Source organism: Enoplosus armatus, chromosome 2 (genome assembly GCF_043641665.1).
Source record: "Enoplosus armatus isolate fEnoArm2 chromosome 2, fEnoArm2.hap1, whole genome shotgun sequence".
In the NCBI taxonomy this organism is placed as follows: Eukaryota; Metazoa; Chordata; class Actinopteri; order Centrarchiformes; family Enoplosidae; genus Enoplosus; species Enoplosus armatus.
The window spans coordinates 6,308,293-6,326,176 of record NC_092181.1 but is presented as its reverse complement, the minus strand read 5'-3'; the positions used below and the strand labels follow the sequence as shown (position 1 = coordinate 6,326,176).

Here is a 17,884-nt window from a genome sequence, read left to right as displayed (position 1 = left end):
CCCTCCACTACACCTTACAATCAACTGTCTCTACCTGCCAGTCCCTTGTGGACTGAACTGTGTTCAGTCTTTTTCCACCATTGTACGGAGACTACAATATTACCTGCAGGTACTGCCACATTATGGACAATCACACGGATCAATACACATTTGTCTAGGGTACAGGATCAGTGACTCTGCTCCTAAACCCAGTGTGGAGCTGCTGGGGCAAAACTGCACAGAGATACAAACTGACTTCTCTGTGTGTGCCTGGACACATGTTGTTTACTTCATTTCTACTGTCTACTTTTTCTCTTGTCCGCCTGTTGAAACTTCAACCCCTTTTTGAATGTAAGGTTGATGGGGGCCTTGCTCCACTCACCCGTATCTTGCTGAGCTTCATCTGAATCTTCTTGGAGACCAGTTCACCCCAGTAGGGCTCGGTCAGGAAGTCCCAGAAGACCCGGCCAAGAGTTGCATTCACCCAGGCAACATTATCCTCCTCCTTCTCCTCCTTCTCCTCCTCCCCCCCACTGGGCTGCACCTGAGCTGAAGAGGTGCTCTGAAGCTAAAGACACAACAGGCAAGTTAACAGAAACTTTGGGAGAAAAGAATATGAATCTCTTATCTCTGAACAGGATTCAAAACATTTACAATACAACTTAATGAACCCCTCTAAATCTTTACAAGGAAAAGCCTCAATATCAGTAACACAGTAAGGTTAAAGTGCACATGAGATGACACGTTTGTCACATTAGAAAGGAAATGTGTTAATAGTGGAACTGGAAGATGAGCATGCACTACCTTCTTATCAGCCCCAGGGCTGCTCTGAGGACTCTGGAGGGAAGGGCTGGCAGCTGTGGGGCTGAGTGCCTCCTGTTTTGGCAGTATGGAGGCCATGTATACGCTGTAGTCCAAAAGCGGCTTGGTTTTGGCACTGCCTGCTGTTGTTGAGGAGGCCGAGGAGTCCTTTGACCTGGGCTGAGATGCCAGCGCCTCATCCAGACTGCTGCGGCTGCTGCTGCGACTGTGTGAGCTCAGAGCTGCGGGGGAAACATGTGAAGGTGTTTTTTCTGTTTCTAAACTACTAAAACTTTGGATTGGAAGTGTCATTTGTCCAGCTGTACAATGTTTGAATATGTCCTGATAAAGAAAATCCCATCATACAATTTAAGCCTTGAAAAAGAAATGCGAAAGGAGACAATTTTTTTGCTCACCACTCTTACTCCCTGCAACACTTGAAGCTTTCTTCAAGCCCGCCTTGAGCTTGGAAGCCGATAGAAACCGCTGGAACCACTCCTCCTTCTCCCTCCCAGTCCGTCCAAACAGATAGAGGGTCAGGTCTCTACTGGATGAAGATGAACACCCTCGCTCCTGAGCTCCTCCTGTCCCCTCTCCTCTGTCCCGTGCGTTGCCGCTCTCACTGGCCTCCCACCTGTCACCCTCGGCCTTTGACATGAAGTCATCCTGTTTGCCAAGTTCGATGCAGATGGGGTATTTTTTGTTCCATATACGCTTCCTGGCCAGGCTGTGAGGCACTAGAGATACCTGGGGAGGATTATGGAAGACAGACCTAAGTCGCTTGGTTTCAACACATTTCCACCAAATTCCATGCCTTTTTAAAGACTATTTGAAGACATAGAGGACAATTTCCATGTTGTAGTATTAATCATCCATGTTAAAATGCTATATTGTTTAATGAATTCTACTGAACTAGCCTTGGACTAGACTTCTATAGACGTAAACATCTGTACATTCACTTGTGCTATCCTTTACAAGATTTACTAGTTCAACAGATAACTACAGATGACCTTTAACCAAGTTACAGGAAGATTAAGGAAACAATTTTCAAATAACTTAATTTCTTAAATTATACCAACAACATACTTTGCTATTGGTGAGGTCATAGATCTTCTGACTGATGTAGGTGACATCAGGTTTTGGTTCATTGTGTGTGGCACGGCGGGACACGTTGTGGTTGGGTTTAGACAGACGAATGATGGAGCCCTCCAACCGGACGTACACAGAGTGCGTCAGTGTGGCATGGTATGTCTCCGGGTCATAGTTCGATATCTCATTCATCCAGCTCTGGAGGGAAGACATAACCATTTTTACATAACGTAGATTACATTTCCAAAACAATCATACTAGAAAACAGTTTCAATTTCAAATACAAAGTACTTTTGACAATGTGTGACTTCTAAAAATACATATATATTTCATATTTGGATACATTTCTTATATGTCTTATATGTTGTGATTAAAGAAGCAAATGGAACATTATCTGTTGATGGTGCCATAAATCATGTACCAGTCCTATTCTTCAAAGTATAGCTTGTATCCCTAATTGAATACCACAGCATGTGATGTTCAGTAGAGTTCTAGGTTAAACATGCAGAGAGTAAGACGGCTTTTCCTGATGTGTATTTACCACTTTTCTGATATATATTTAATCTAAGCACGATAGCCATCTTAATCATACCATGTGTCTTTTAAGTAGCTGGGAATATGATAAAAGCATATAGAAATGCAGAAAATGGTATTCAAATCCAATCTCCCAGACCCCCCTCTTTATTGCGCCCCCCACCTCACACACACACTTTTCAAACCAATGTTACGCCCTCGAGGTGAGTACTACAAATTTAGCAACCGTTACCAATATATGTGAACAACATTAAATCATATCTGCTCTCCAGATTTTCCTGGGAGTCCCATTTTTCAATGCCCCCTTTCCCCCCCGTCCTCCTGACTCCACATTTCGGCAACAAAATGACTCCATAAATTCACTAGAATGCAGGAAAATAGTCTCTGAAATTAATAATTTTATGGGGGAAGATTTACTCTCTGATTTAGGCTATGATGTTTGGAGGTTATCAGAAGTATGCTGATCAACCATACTTATTCATCATTGACCATGATTACTGACTTGGCTTTCCATCTGTACATGCTTTAAAATTGTGAATTTGGCTGCTGAACTTTTTAAAATAAAATCCTGAGGGTTGAGGAGTGATGACCCCGACCCCTGCGGTGGGTAATGTCACAGAAGGCCTACTCATAAAATGCACTGACTTCACTGATACTGAATCTCACTCCAAACTAAATTGAAGAGCTGGTAGCCCTGCAACTACGAACATAACCATCCAAAACTGTGCCTGGAAAATGAGGACACTGTAAATATCTGCTCACTGTGTGCTGTCACCCATGTAACAAGTTTCTACACCGATTGAAAAGGTTACCCGTCTCTAAGAACTTCACACTGATAAGAAAGAGTCTTGTAACCCCTGTCTTTTCAAGAGGAGACAATAACAGTTTGTTGTGATTTGCTTTTGAAGTTACTCTGGCTAAATTCAGCCCAGGATCCACATCTAGTGTATTTGCCGCTTTGTCATTTCAATGCGGAAACTGTCAGAGAAATATGCATCTTAAATTGCATGTTTGCCTTTATTTAGAGCACTCCATAGATACAGCTACACACAGTGCCACGATTAAAATCATAATTCTGTGGTATGCTGCTTTAATGTACAAATTTGGCATGGGACATGGCGCAGAGTTAAGCACTGGTAATTAGATTTTACTCATTTAATTGCAGAAAGGTGTGATGATGAGTGTAAATATTTGCCTGTCTACATGTGTTAACCCTGTGATAGACTGGTGACCTGTCCAGGATGTAGCAGGGTAAAAAAAACAACATAAACTTGACTGAGGGTATTTTCTAATAATATAGTACTGTATATTATTAAATTGGTAAGGACTTTAGGGGAGGCTTTCTTTCTTTCTATCTTTCTTTTTTAATGCACCTAACTTCTATCCAAACAAGTCCATGTCCTTCCCGTGCATATAACACTATACTTGTGTTATATACAGTATCTTAGGCTTATGTGATTGGCCAGCTATGTGGAGATTAGAAAGTAAGCAGGACTTGAACTTCTCTCTCCAGCCTTGTTTTTTTTCTCCAAACAACTACTTTTCACACCATAATGCCTTCCAGCAGACACGTCTCACCCCTCAATATATGAAAAATATGACTTTTTCAGCCCCCCCTTAGAGAACACTTTTGCCTTTCGATGTAACACGTTGTACAAACCAGCTTTTTTCTAGAATAACCAGATAAAACTGATCAAGTGCTTCAAAACACTATTAGTGTTCATAAAATGTGTCATAATGTAATCTCTTATGCAATACTGTTAAACATTTAAAACATGTTTCTGTTTCAGTGCTGAACTGTCATATCAACACTTCAGAATTCCAAAGCAATCAACCAGCAAGATTCTTTAAGGCGTTAAAGGCCTTTGCAGCATGACACAATGCATTCAAGGAAGTTTGAAATATTCACTGACCTTATAGATTTCTGGTTCCTTAATGTCCAACTTGGTCAGATTCCACCGCTTCCCATGGTGTCGGGAATGTCTAAAACTACTGCCAGAAGGTTTTGGTCCAGTCAGCCACACAACACCAATGGCTAAAAGGAATCCCAGCCCAGTCCCAAGCAGCATTCCTCCTACATAACTGGGCAGAGGTAATACAAAATACCCGTAGACCAGTATAGTGAGGATGATGAGAGTATAGAGTGGAACACTTGGTGCTGGCTCGATACTTTCGGATTCATCTTCACTGCATGGTTCAGTACTACCACTTAGTGGCACTTTAGTTTGACTGCCAGTTCCAGTATCATCAGTTCTATCACCACCATCACCTTCTGTGTCTGTACAAGTCTCAAAGTCCTCACTGTACAGGATGCAATAGTCCTCATTCTCTTGTTTAGCAAGGGCAGACATAGAGCATTTGTCCAACGAAATGGAAAGTAAAGCTGATTTGTTTGGGCTCTTAGTGTCAACAGAGGTGGGGACAAATGTTGACTCCGCTGGACCAGAAGCCGTGCTGTTGGGACTCTCAGCCTCCCAGTCACCTCCTTCTTCCTCCTTGATGCAGTAATTGTTGTTTTTCTCCAGGTGGCCATTGACAGCTGTGATGTTGGAGAGTTCTGTGGCACTGGCAGAGAGGACCTTGGGCCGGTAAATGCTGCTGCTAACTAAGCTGCCGCTCTTTTCATCAATCATCTTACTCAGCAGTTGGAGCGGTTCCGAGATGACCTCTGAGAGACGCCGCTTGGTGTCTTCAATTTTTGCCTCGACTTCTGAGACTTTGAAGAAGCTGCGGGTGTCTGGTGAGGTTAGTGGAGAGGAAGGGGCGGTTTTAGAATCACCAGCTGAGGACATGGTTGCAGACGGCATCCGGGACTGTGTGAACTGCTTGAAGAGTTGCAGGTTTAGGCGGGATTCTGGAAGGCGGTAGGGTGTGGAGGAGGAGGATGAGTCCTGGGATGTATCTGAAGATAAAGATTTGACAAGAGTCTTCATCAGGTGCCTGTGCCTTACTGTAGAAGCAGCTACAGAAGGGATCCCGTCGCGAGACTCCATGTCAGAGGAGAGAGACTTCATCAAGCTGAGGAAGGGTTTGTCAGTGGAGGGAAAGCTCAAAGATTTAGTAGGAGAGGAATTAGAAGTTGAGCCTTTCTGCTCAGTAAAACGCGATGACGAAGGTCGTGTGGGAGAAGTGTGACGTCTAGAAAGTGGAGAAAGTCTGGATGATTCAGGAATGACAGCAACCTTGGTTGCAGAGTCCAATGGCACCCCTTCGAACATCTCCTCACTTGCCTCTAAGGCTGTCACAATATTTGAGTCATCCTGAGCAGCTGAGGCAGTGGAGACACTTGTCCAGTACAGCTCTTCCTCCTCCTCCTCTTCCTCCTTCCCAAGAGCTGAGAAGTGGATGGTGACGGTCTCCTTTGATGGCGATCGCTGGACATGGAGCTTGGGGGACACAGAGGGGGGCTGTTTTTCTGTGGAGTGAGCACTCTCTGCATGGCTAGGATGCCGGCTAGTCATTGCAGTACTGCCACTGAGTCGCAGTCTGCAAAGCAGGAAAAGAGATGACACTAAATTAGGGAAGGAATGGTTAGTCATTAATCGATTCGTCGTTTGACAGACTATTTTGATAATTGAATAACTGCTTCAATCATTTTTCTCTAACAGAAGTGCCAAAGATTCTCTGGTTCCATCATGTCAAATGTGAGGATTTGCTGCTGTTCTTCATCACATGATCGTAAATTGAATATCTGGGAACAACAATGACTGCAGTCTCCTACAACTCAAAGCTTTATGATCTACGACATGATGTGAAAAACCAGGATGAGTTGAAAATACTACAAATGCCTTTATAGTACATTTTCCTAATGCAAGGAAAAAAACCACTGTACACATAGAAAATAGGAAGTTTCACTGTTTTAGCAAGAAGGTAGTAAGCAATCATGTACTAAAAAATTAGGAAGGCAAAAATGGGGCTTTTCATTTCATGTTTAACAGGCTTATTATCAGGCAACTAACCAGCGTGTGCTTGTGTGATGCTGTTGAAAGCTCTTAAAAGCTAGTAGGTACACCTTGGAACCAAGACTCTTTTGTTACGCGCACAAAAAAATCTAGTGTCATCTCTTCATATCACTTTGTCAGGTGATCAGTCACCCCTTGGATTGTTTCATATATTCACAAATGAGAAGATGATGTATCATATTCATAAAAGACAACCTTTGATGCCAATACATTACTGTGTCACTAACCATCTACCTAGGACGGCAAACAACAGTACATGTTAATTATGCTATTTCCAGACAAAAACGTGTATTTGCATGTGTGCCTGTGGGACAAATGCAGCGTTGTATCTCTCAAGCAGTTTGATTGCTTCAGACTTCAGTTCAGTAGCAATCAGGCATTTTAAATCACCACAAACACAAACACACACATCTAGTGATTAAAACCCCCAATCCCACTCACCACCTGCTGACACTTTCGCAAATACCTAACACAAACTGCTCTAATATTCAGCAAAATCAAGGAGCCCAATGAGGAGAAATGGAAAACAAAAATAGCGAGGCTAAAACAAGAATCTAGATTTACTAGGCTTATTAATGCTGCAGCTGCCTTTTGACAACAAACCTCAGACTTTACGGAGGTATTGAGAATAATGACAATATTGCACTTTGTGGGTGACATAAAATTAGTTGCGAGCTATAGCTTTTGCATATTACATTGGGAACAGTCAAACCAGACTTGTCTTGTCATTACGAGTCCTATTTTAAACCTTTGCCAAGAAACATTCTACAATTGCCACAACGCTTCCACAGTCTTGACAGGTGTTCATCACTTTATCATACTGCGTTGCAAGGATTAAAAACTGTATTACAACACAGCCTTCAAGGGCAGATGTCCAGAGGCAACAGACATCAGCCAAAGTCTAGATAACAAACTGAGGTTGGAATCATGTAACATTGCACAATGATGCAAATTGTTGGGTGTCACAACAAGATGCCTGAAGTACACTAGGTGATCAACTGACAGCAATACCAGGTATATTCATATGGGACAAAGAAAATGATCTGACTTTATAAAAGGGTATGTTCATAAAGTAGCCAGGCACATAGGCTGATGGACAGATATATAGATTCAATGTAGAACATTCACATAGCTTTAACATTTTAACTTAAGAAAAGCTCAACCAATTAATTCAAGGGGATTTTACGCACCAATGTCTTTTTACAGGGAGTACTACTACATATGTGAAAAATAAGTTGTATAAAGCCTTTTGTGGCTCCAGAGGGAGCTGCTAGAAAACAGACTGCTGAACTGTTGGTGGCAGAGTTGCTATGTGGGTAATGTAGATGCCAGGTTTTGACAAGGAAGAAAAATGCGTGAAACAAAAAAGACTATATCTCTGGTTCTGCTGTGTTGATTTAGATTTTTGTTTAACAGTCCATTGTGAGTCCTACATTGTCATAGGAGTGCAAGACTAAAACCTATTCCTTTAAGCATTAACGTTTTGGGTTTATTCTACAAGCTTATGATGATTAGATGAGTTCAACCCAAGTAAAGCAACTTTACCAAAGTTGATACTGTAAATAAAAAGACAAGCCTCGGGTTAGATACACAAGAAATGAGGTGCTCCATTTGTAGTCTGGTATTGTCTATGCAAATAATTTGTGTGATCATGGATCAGCGTTCAAACTTCCAGACATCTATAGCTATGAATTCATTTTGCTACTAAGCTGCCTAGAGTAATGCAGAACAAATGTGCTTATGATGGAAAGGAATTCACTCTTAAGCTGTATTTGAAATACTGTACTTCCCCATTTCTCATTCAACAATTGGTATGTTGCATTTTGCGAAAGCCAAAAGACATCTTTGACGTAAAGAACACACACAATTAATGTTTGGTGTATTTAATGTTTGGAACTTCATAGCTGTATACAGATTACATTTTCTGTACTGCTGGGAGAATTATACCAGGACATGTCTGGCAACACAATGTGGTCAAACTGTTGCCTCTATTCGCATCTATGTGACGTCCTCTGGTCGTGAAAACAGAATTATGATAATGTCTTGTTGACATTTGGCAATGGCATCCTTGTGCCTTGTCCGGACAACAGAGGTGGCACGAGGTCATGCTGGCTCACTCATATACAGACCCAACTTGGCCACTCATTGTCACATGGGTCACGAGTGAGCTTGTTACCCAGCCAGGCAGTCTGCCAGCCACCTCTGTCCCTAGCTAGCCAGCCTTCAGTTAGCAACAACACAATGAAGCCATTCTAGTGGATCGCCATTGGATTTAATTTTAACATACAAGACTCAAAGGACCAAGCAGTATTTGCTAACAGCACATTAGGATTAATGCTAAAGCGGGGTAAAGTATGTGCTTGTGCGTTGTCAATAAGCTGATTCCATCGCCAAATGAATACTAAGAAATCAGAACACAAACAGAACAAAAGACTGGGCATGTATATCTGCATGTTTATGCATTTGGCTGTCCATCCAACTGTGTATATGTAGACACTGACAATGAAGTCCCTGTTTGTCTTGCGTCCCCAGTGTCTGTCCCTGAGCCAATGAACGGACTAAGCGGACAGTGCAGAGTGAAATCTTGCCATTGATGCTGATGAAGCTAATTACAGAAGCAAGCCAGCCTCATTAACCCTCATGTTTTGCACTCATTAGGGACATGTTCACAGCTCACTTCTTCTGTACCAAGCAGCAAACACTGTTAATGAGAAGAGACTCACAGAGCTATTACACATACTGAGGATATCCATGCACATGAACGCAGTAGCTATACATGGCTTTGTGTGTTTAGCTGTTGAATTTATTGTTCAAATGAACTGGAGAAGGGCTAACTGGTGAGGTGAGAAGATAGCAGATTAAATTAAATGGCAGAGTAATAGCAAATGTGGTGTCAATGTCATGCAGTGTCAAAACATAAGGTGCAAGATCCAAGTGCAATTTTCATGCTATCCATGTAGAAAAAAAGGCAGGGTTTTCTATAAAATACACCCTCCCTGTATCATCTGTTTACACATAATATACATGTGTGAACAGCTCAGATGTTTGCATTTCAAACCTTCACAACTTTGCATATCCTGTATGCATTCTTAAAAAGGAAAGGTGCCTTGAGACACACCAAAATGCATTGTGTGTATCCTTGAGGTCTAACAAAATTGTCGAATGCATTTCCTTCCTCATAAAACATTTGCAAAGCTGATTTTTTAAAAGCATTTTAAATCCAGCATTGTTTACTTCCATGTTTACAAATTTCCCATTACTAATAAAGGGTAGGAAACGAAAATAATATGAATATAGCATCCTTATTAGTGAAAGTGTTCATACAAGCGTAGACTATAGATTGTCCTGCTTGCCTTCCCGACTGTGATGCTGCCTCTCATGAGTTGCTTTGAGAGCAGACTGACTTGTACTCTCATTATCAGGATCGTTTTCAGAGAACATGACCCCTGACCTATGTTGTCCAGTCAACAAAACATCTCGGAATGTACACTGAAGCCTATTACTTATTAGTCTAAGACTGCAGAGTCAACTGTCTTGTTATTTTTACAAGGACCAGAATAACACCGTGATTACACAAACACGAAGCACAGTATTGGAAAATCAATTTGTTGTAAATGACAATCTGTGATTAAAAATGAATGGATTGCCACGCCAATTATTATTATTTTTTTTTTTTTTTTTAAAGGCTGGCATTTATGCTTTTGCATTCTCATTTTACTTAGAGGTGTAACGTTGCTATTCCTCCTAACATATGGCCCAAAAGAAATACTTTAGAGAAATTCAATTTAATGGGCAAAGTTTCAAACAAGTAGAACATCCACAATAATCATCATCATGTATGATAAACTTGGTCCTAGTCTCATATTTTGTCAAGTGGTCCATCACAGAGAAGGCTCAGGCATCATTCAATATAGCTACCTAACATGCTTTCATTTTAAGAGTAATTTGAGGAAAATGTTAGTGTGCTATTTGTGATTTAATGTCGACTAATCCTTTAAAAAAGGTAAATGTATCACAGTTCAACAATGCTGGGAGAAAGTCTTTGTGGTGGACGTCTTTTGACAGTGCCACAGTTAACAATGTTTAGCCACTAGACACACTACTTTTCTTGACTAGATGACCTCTTGCTCCTGTACTATTCTCTCCACCAATGACTGCTGAGTTCAAGTTCACAAGTTCACAACCACTCTCTTGGGATTTCACAATATCATAATGGGAAATGTAGGAAGTTCCTAACAAAGCAGAAATAGCTCAATGTAGTCACATGAGGAAAAGTGGGTCCACCTAAAACAGGAATTTACAGCATAGATAAATGGAAACTTTTGGCTGATGTTATCATTGGAAGTGCATACAAGAGATGATCCTTCTTTCAACATTTAATATTTTCCTGGAATGAATGTTGCCAAGGTGTCATGTCTGAGAAACTTTGGGTTGCTTAAATCACCACAGTTCTATGGGTAGCATGACTCAGTGTCTCACAGTGGGGCCACCTCCTGCATGACCTAATCAGAAGCTCCAAATCACACTTTGTCAACCAGTCGGGGACAAGAATGTAACTGTCAGGAGAGAAAGAAACCCTCCCTCATACCATGCCATGTGTCATTCAGACACATTGAGAGATTAGCAAAGAGAGTCAGAGAACCATGGTTATGGTAGGTAATTTGCTTTGTGTCTAACGATGGGAAATACTGAGTCCTGGACCCAGTGTCACACAGGAGAATCCTAAGCAACAGAAGTCCACCTAACCGCTGACTGAGCAAAAAGAGGGCCTATAACATTGAACCTACATAGAACCTGGCTAGGACCAACCTCTGCGGTGCAATTATCTTGATTGGCGGGTGGACTTTTGGATCAGTTATAAACACTTTTTGACGTGGTCGCATGACACGTATGATCTACTTTGTTTCAAGTACGCCCTAGCCTTTAGAGCTGTTGGCCAAGGCGACAATTATTTTGCAAAACACGCACAAAATCTGAACGGTGATTCAATCCTGAATTGGCTGTTTAATAATCCAGTGGGAAAGAAGCTGCTTCATGACAAGCTTCCTCATATGATGTTTTGCCCAAGACACAAACAATCACTTTTCCTAAACCCATTAATTGAGCCTAACTAAATCCACTACCGAATGACAAACTACCCAAGAGCCTTGGACCAGTAAGGAAGCAAATATCAGTCAACAACTCTTTGCAGCTCACTCACAGGAGTGAGCCTGAATCATAATAAACACAACTGTTTGGGAAATTGCTGCTATGGGTTAGACATGGCACCTGGGGAACACCATTAGCCTTCACAGTCTACAACAATAGACAATGATCATGCATATTGTGTCGGTTTCTCAGAAGCTAAAAAGTGTGTCTACATAGAGACTAGACAGTAAGCTTCTTTTTTTTTTATCTGATTCCTGGTTTCATACAAGCATGAATTTAGATGTCAAACTCCCCACATTGGTGTCCCCATCAACTAAATGCATAAGGCCCTAAAAATTCAGCAGATTTGACTGCTTCCTGTTTCCGGTGTTTGCAGCTCAGTAACCACACTGAAAGGGATTTTTGCAAGTCATTCTGCTCGTTGCTTTCTGCCAATACAACACCACATGCCATCCCTCTTAGAGCATCTCAAATGTCATACACCACTGTTCAGTGGCATTAAGAGGGTGCTTGATAAGAGACATGGGTTAAACTACAAGACAAAAAGACCTTAAAAGACACAAGCAAAGATGTCTCACACTTTCCCCCATGGAAGACATAATGAAATCCCAGACCACTATACCTTACCCCGGTTGCCTAGGGAGGGATTAGAAGAAGTCCCACTTTAAATCCTGCTGTTTATTTGCAGTAGTAATGGCTTTCCCTGTGCTTACACCGTCAGTTTAGCTAATGACTTGCAAAGTGTCTCACAGCCCAGTGCTCACATTAATGCTAGTGCCAACATTGCAGCCACAGTAGCTAACAGTTAACGGCCCCGAAGGCAATGATAATTTACACATATCCAATAGCTGCACAAGGATTATATGCTCCATTGTTAGGGGGTTTTATTAAAAAAGTAAATGTTGAGGTGGAAGGAAGCTTAACATGACTAAAGATATTTCTGTATAAAGGCTCTTTGTGCCCGTTTGAGCTTTCTCTCATTATGTGAACACTTCACATTAAGTGCTTTAACTGGTTGATAAATACAAACGAGGGCAATAATCTTCATCAGTTATGGATGCAAGTCTGGCATGTGCCTTCACGTTCCTCATTCTTTGTGTGAGAGTTTTAGTATGTGAGTATGGGTATTTTTGAGTGACTGAGTGACTACGAGTCTGGTAAACTGGTAAATGCATTTCACAGAGTCCTTTCAGATTCCTGGTTCTGGAAACAAATAAACAATAGCAGCCCAACAGAACCGAAACTGTTCTCAAGAATGCTGACGAACTGGTGAGACAGGTGGGGATTGAAATGTTAGGCGGTGAGATCATTATGGGTATTAAATGTCTCTCAGCCTTCCTCTGCGAACTAGAGCACACTTTGCCATTGAAAGATAACCAACTTAGCGTACTGACAAAGTATATTGTATCACAGTTATGCTGAGCAGCCACAGTTAAAACACAATCTTTGTGCTGCTGTTGCTTCTTTGAATATAAATCTTACAATTGCAAATGTGTGAATGAGTCTCATTAAAGCTAATAAACCGTTGCACAGTGTTTAATTTCAAAAAGATCACATCCATATACACAAAATAACTCGCCTTTCCTAAATTCTTGAGAAGTGCCTTATTAGAAAGGTTTCTGTACCATAGTAGTTCTATGTTAGAGCAAATCCGCTTTTTCTTGCTGGAACAATGGATAAGGAAACAAACAGTGGCAATGACAGACAATAAAATCTCTCCAGAAAGCCACATATGAATAGGAAATGTTTGAAAGTAACAGTTGCTGTCCAAAATATATGCCTGTCGTTTACAAATGTGAACATAAGTGTGAATTCAGAACACAGCTTTGAAATGGTTTTCAGAAGAACTGGTTCCAGATGTTTTCTTATATATCATTTTCATGCATACACTGTTCCTGCAATTATGAGAAATAGAGATAGAGCAGCTTTAAACAGACCTACTAAACTATAACCCCACCCCTGTTTGGCTATAATGTCTGTCCTACGTCTTTATATCCCACTTTCTCCACATTTAAAGTCAATAGGTTGGGACAGATACAATTACATTTATTATAAAAATTGGCCCAATTAGTCAACTAATTTTTGGAGCTCTATAAATAAGATTCACATTCACATAATATATATATGCTATAAATATAAAATTCAAGTAACTTGTTCAATGCAGGTTTTTTCATCTTGTTGCTAATATTCAAACGTTCTGATGACAAAGCCGTTATGACAGATCCGCAAGAGTTAACACTTGTTCTCAAATGGCCATCGGGATAGTTGGATTGCTCAATTTTGGCCAGCAATGGCTCAGCGGTTGTGGATAACAGTGAGAAAACACTGGCTCGTGGAGAGCATGTGACAGAGCGTCCACCAAGGCTAGGAAGTAAAAAAAAGGATCCTGTATTAAAAAACAGAGAGGGAGACAGAGAGGGAAAGAGACTGTAAGAGCAGGCTATTATAGCACAGTGGTCCTGGTTTTACACAACCCAAACTACCAGGGCCATACCCTACTAATAGCTTTTAATTACAAAGAACACAGAGAAGCCTTGTGTTTCTGAAAGCAGTTAATACTCTGTAAGGTTCAGCCTATTTCAAACCATGTCGGTTCACTGACCCAGATGTTGTTCATGTTAAATAATGCACTCCTCACTTAACTGCTTAACCTCGTCAACATGCCTTCATTATTCTTGAATGAACTCCTAGGCTGCAGCGGTGACAAAACTGTGACAGAGATTGGCCTCTCTGCTCCAGTTACAGATAGCGACTCAGTCAGCCTTGACGTTGGCTCCCACACATCTCCTCTTTTAAGTTTTATGATTCTTTTTAACTGCAGTTTAACAAGTTTTCAAGGCAGACATTGTGTCGTTCTTTTGAATTTAGTTTTTAGTTCATATTCTTTTAATTAGAAACTTCTTCCATTGCTATTTAACTATGAGTCTCCCTTTAATTCCTATCCAATAACCTTGTAGCAGCTAGTCACATGCTCAGTTCTTAAAAACAAGACACTGGTTATAGGAACAAGGGAGAGTGAGGACGTTTTTATTGAGTGCAAAAGGTCAGCCATGTAATCATGTTTTGCAGACAGGCTATCAGGACAAACCAGGGCTCGTTTCATACGGCCTTGGTCTAGTGCGTGGTTAAGTTGTGGTTTCTATTTCTGGGAAAACTAATGAAGAAATGATGGGGTAAAACAGTCAGCTGCTACACTGTATCTTGTCCGCACTTCACAGTGAAACTAAGCCTTCTAACCAACACAAGAACATGGGAATGGTGTAGTAAGCCAAGCCACAGTCTGCATCCAGGTCTTTGAGGCAGCCATCTGGCCAGCTAGCCATATCTGGTCGAACCCAGGATGGTCATAAGAGGACCAACTTCCTTCTTTGTCTCTGCAAAGACTCCTCTGTTTCCCCAAACAGTTTGCAATACATGCCAAAAGTCAACATACTACATACATTCATTTCCACAAATACAGAATGAAAAATGACAATGACAATGACAATGACATAAACCTCCACACTGCGATTGTCTCAAAGCAGAATGAACCTATTCTCTGTAGAATTAGGGCTGTGGATGATGAAATTCACCACTCCCGTAACTGGCTGCCTTATCTGTCTAGAATAACTCAATTTCCGTGCCACCCAATACAGTTCCACAACAGCAGAATATGAGGCACACCTGACACATCAAACACTGATGAGATTAACAGATGCACATTGTATCATAACTTTTAATGATACTGAATACAATATCTGATGTAATCAAAAAACCTAAAATGTTGTTTAAAATAATTTATTCCTCTTAACATCATAATTTCTCAAATGTATCTCTCAAAATATTCAGGATTCTCATTTCGCAGTGCACCGCTGGCCAAAAACAAGTCAAACAGAAACTTAACTAAGAGTGTGGAATGCAGTAATCCTACATTTATTGTTATCAGAGTTGGACAAAGTGAAAAGACTTGGATAAAGCATTTCCCAGCCAAACTGTAATGACAAAAGACTACATTGTTATCAAATGTGAGAGCAGCTGATGGGAGACTGAAATGGTTGTTATGTCATTGTATTCCAGGCTAATCTGTAGATCACGGTGAATGACTGCTTCAAATTATAAAGGAGTGGCTTTAATCGTATAAAAAAAAAAGACAGCTGCACCATTCCTCGGGGCTCAAATTAAAGCAGGAAATGAATTCACTGATGCTCAGACATCTCTATTTTTTCCCCAGCATTTTTGCAGAGTGCTGTGAGTGAATGCACTGTAGATTTGTGAATAATGTCTCAGTTTCAAGTGAGAAACTCTGAAGTCATATTTATAGACAGGCTATATTTATACTCTTCCCACCTCCCACCTCGCCTCTGTCTCTTTCCTCTGGTAACAAGTGATTATTATGACGGTAGCAGAGATGAATGGTACCGTCAGCGCGCAATGGAGACAGCACCTGAAACAGGCCTGTGAACGTTACTGGCTGGTTGGCAGGCTGACATATTCTGCTGATGTCTCAGTAATGGTCATTATTTCAGTGGCTGGACAGGTGAGGGAGCAGCACCCGTCTGTAACAACAGTGATGTTTGCTGGCACCTGCACGAATGAGGAGGAAGCTCAGGAGAAGTAACGCTTACCTACATAACAAAACACTTACAAATATGTGCAACTTTGAATGTCAGATCTTACTTTCCCTTATTACAGACAAGGAAAACTGATAATGCCAACACAATATATACACACCTATCTTGGCTTTGTATATGTTGAACTGTCCTATGCACTACTAGTATATTACTGACAGACATTACAATTGTCTATAGAGATCTACAAAGAGCTCTTTAGAAATCAACAAAGACACACCCCTATGTGGAATTCTGGAAATATCGCATGTCCAACAAAGCCCTGGACATTGCTCCAATCAAAACTAAGTTGCCTCCACAAGCACACACTCATGTGACAATAGGCTAGGCTTATTGCCTTTGCATTGCTTTCAAGATTTCTAACTGTGTCAAGCTGAGCCAGTGTTTATGGACATTCGCCCGTCTAACCTTTCCACCACTTCAATAAAAAAATTAAAAAAAGAGGGATGAATTCTCTTAATCAAACAACTTTGTATAGATGTTTACTCGGAAACTTGTCTAAGGGAGCGTGACATGACGGTTGAATAAGAAGTGAGCAAGTAACCCTGAAGCAAGGCACCAACCATCCCTCATTAATTCAATCATAAGGCTGCGTTGCTAGAAGAGGAGGCTGGGTTTGTATTCATTTGAATCAAAATAAGCCTCTAGTCAGGAGCCTGAAAACTGTTTAAGAGCCAAAAGCTAAATGAGGTTAGCATATGACAGAAGGCAAACTGGACTACACTTGCTAAAAAGTTTGTTGTCTTGTAGGTCTGGACTACAGGTAAAACAGATCAGTGGAAAAAATATTGTACAATTCTTAAATCAAGTAGACAAATGTGGTAAACTGAAATTATACTCTATTGAACTGTATGGTAATGGGCCATTGTGTGTCAATTTCAGCAAAGGTGTGAACATACTGTAAGTACAAGGTAGTCTCATTGCTGATATGGAATTAACAGGACAGTTAGATCAATTTTATGACTGTGCCTTGACCAAAACATTGACATTTCCGTTTTATAAAAATAGGTTAGACCTGCTGAGAACTTGGAAGGCCACAAAGTGAGTCAAAGCTATGAACAGGTGTACAGTCAACAGGGGTGTAGGCCAATTCCTACGCAGAGTATGATAAGCAGCACATGTTCCTACTCTGTGTGAAAGATGAATATGACACACTCCGTTTGAGGGAAATAACACTGCTGAAAGGTCACCGCACCTGCTGCTCAAACCCGAAACCTCCTTTTCCCTTTCTCTAACAGACTGACACCTTCCTCTCTCACTCACCCTTTCTAACATGACAGCTACACACACACACACACACACACACACACACACACACACACACACACACACACACACAGTGTATTGGTGCCGTGTCTCATCTGTGACAGATGCCAGGTGTCAGGATATCATTGGCATTATGTTATCTTTTTATTATCAACAAATATCAACATTACATAAATAAAGCAATGAATTTATCACCACCATCAAGTGGTGTGTGTGTAGCCAAAGATGCAGCTTATGCTTCCCTTGCCATAGAAATATATGTTTGTGCAAAACCAATTATAAAAATAAATCCATAAAGTAGCTGCATTTGGATGTATATTTTAGGGAAATCTAGTCACTTCCTCTCAATTCATCATGGTTGCATTTCTTCTGCTGAATTTTTTGAGACATACTGATTACAGTGTGATCCACTCTTCTTCTTAAAAAAAAACAAAACTTAAGTCCAAAGTAGCTAATGGTAAGTATTACAAAAAAAAAAAAACCTAGCAAACCAGTGTA

At 40.8% G+C, this 17,884-nt stretch overlaps 1 protein-coding gene across 1 annotated transcript in view; it reads right to left on the bottom strand.

Moving 5' to 3' along the window:
- LOC139292887 (testis-expressed protein 2-like) overlaps positions 1-17,884 on the bottom strand; it is a 29,310-nt gene that overhangs the window by 8,620 nt on the left and 2,806 nt on the right. The window contains exons 3-7 of the mRNA XM_070915289.1: positions 4,317-5,889; positions 1,867-2,067; positions 1,197-1,527; positions 784-1,022; positions 362-547 (exon numbers count right to left, since the gene is read on the bottom strand). Of these exons, the coding sequence (XP_070771390.1) occupies positions 362-547; positions 784-1,022; positions 1,197-1,527; positions 1,867-2,067; positions 4,317-5,864 (2,505 nt within the window). The 5' untranslated portion in view covers positions 5,865-5,889. The remainder of the gene's footprint in view (positions 1-361; positions 548-783; positions 1,023-1,196; positions 1,528-1,866; positions 2,068-4,316; positions 5,890-17,884) is intronic.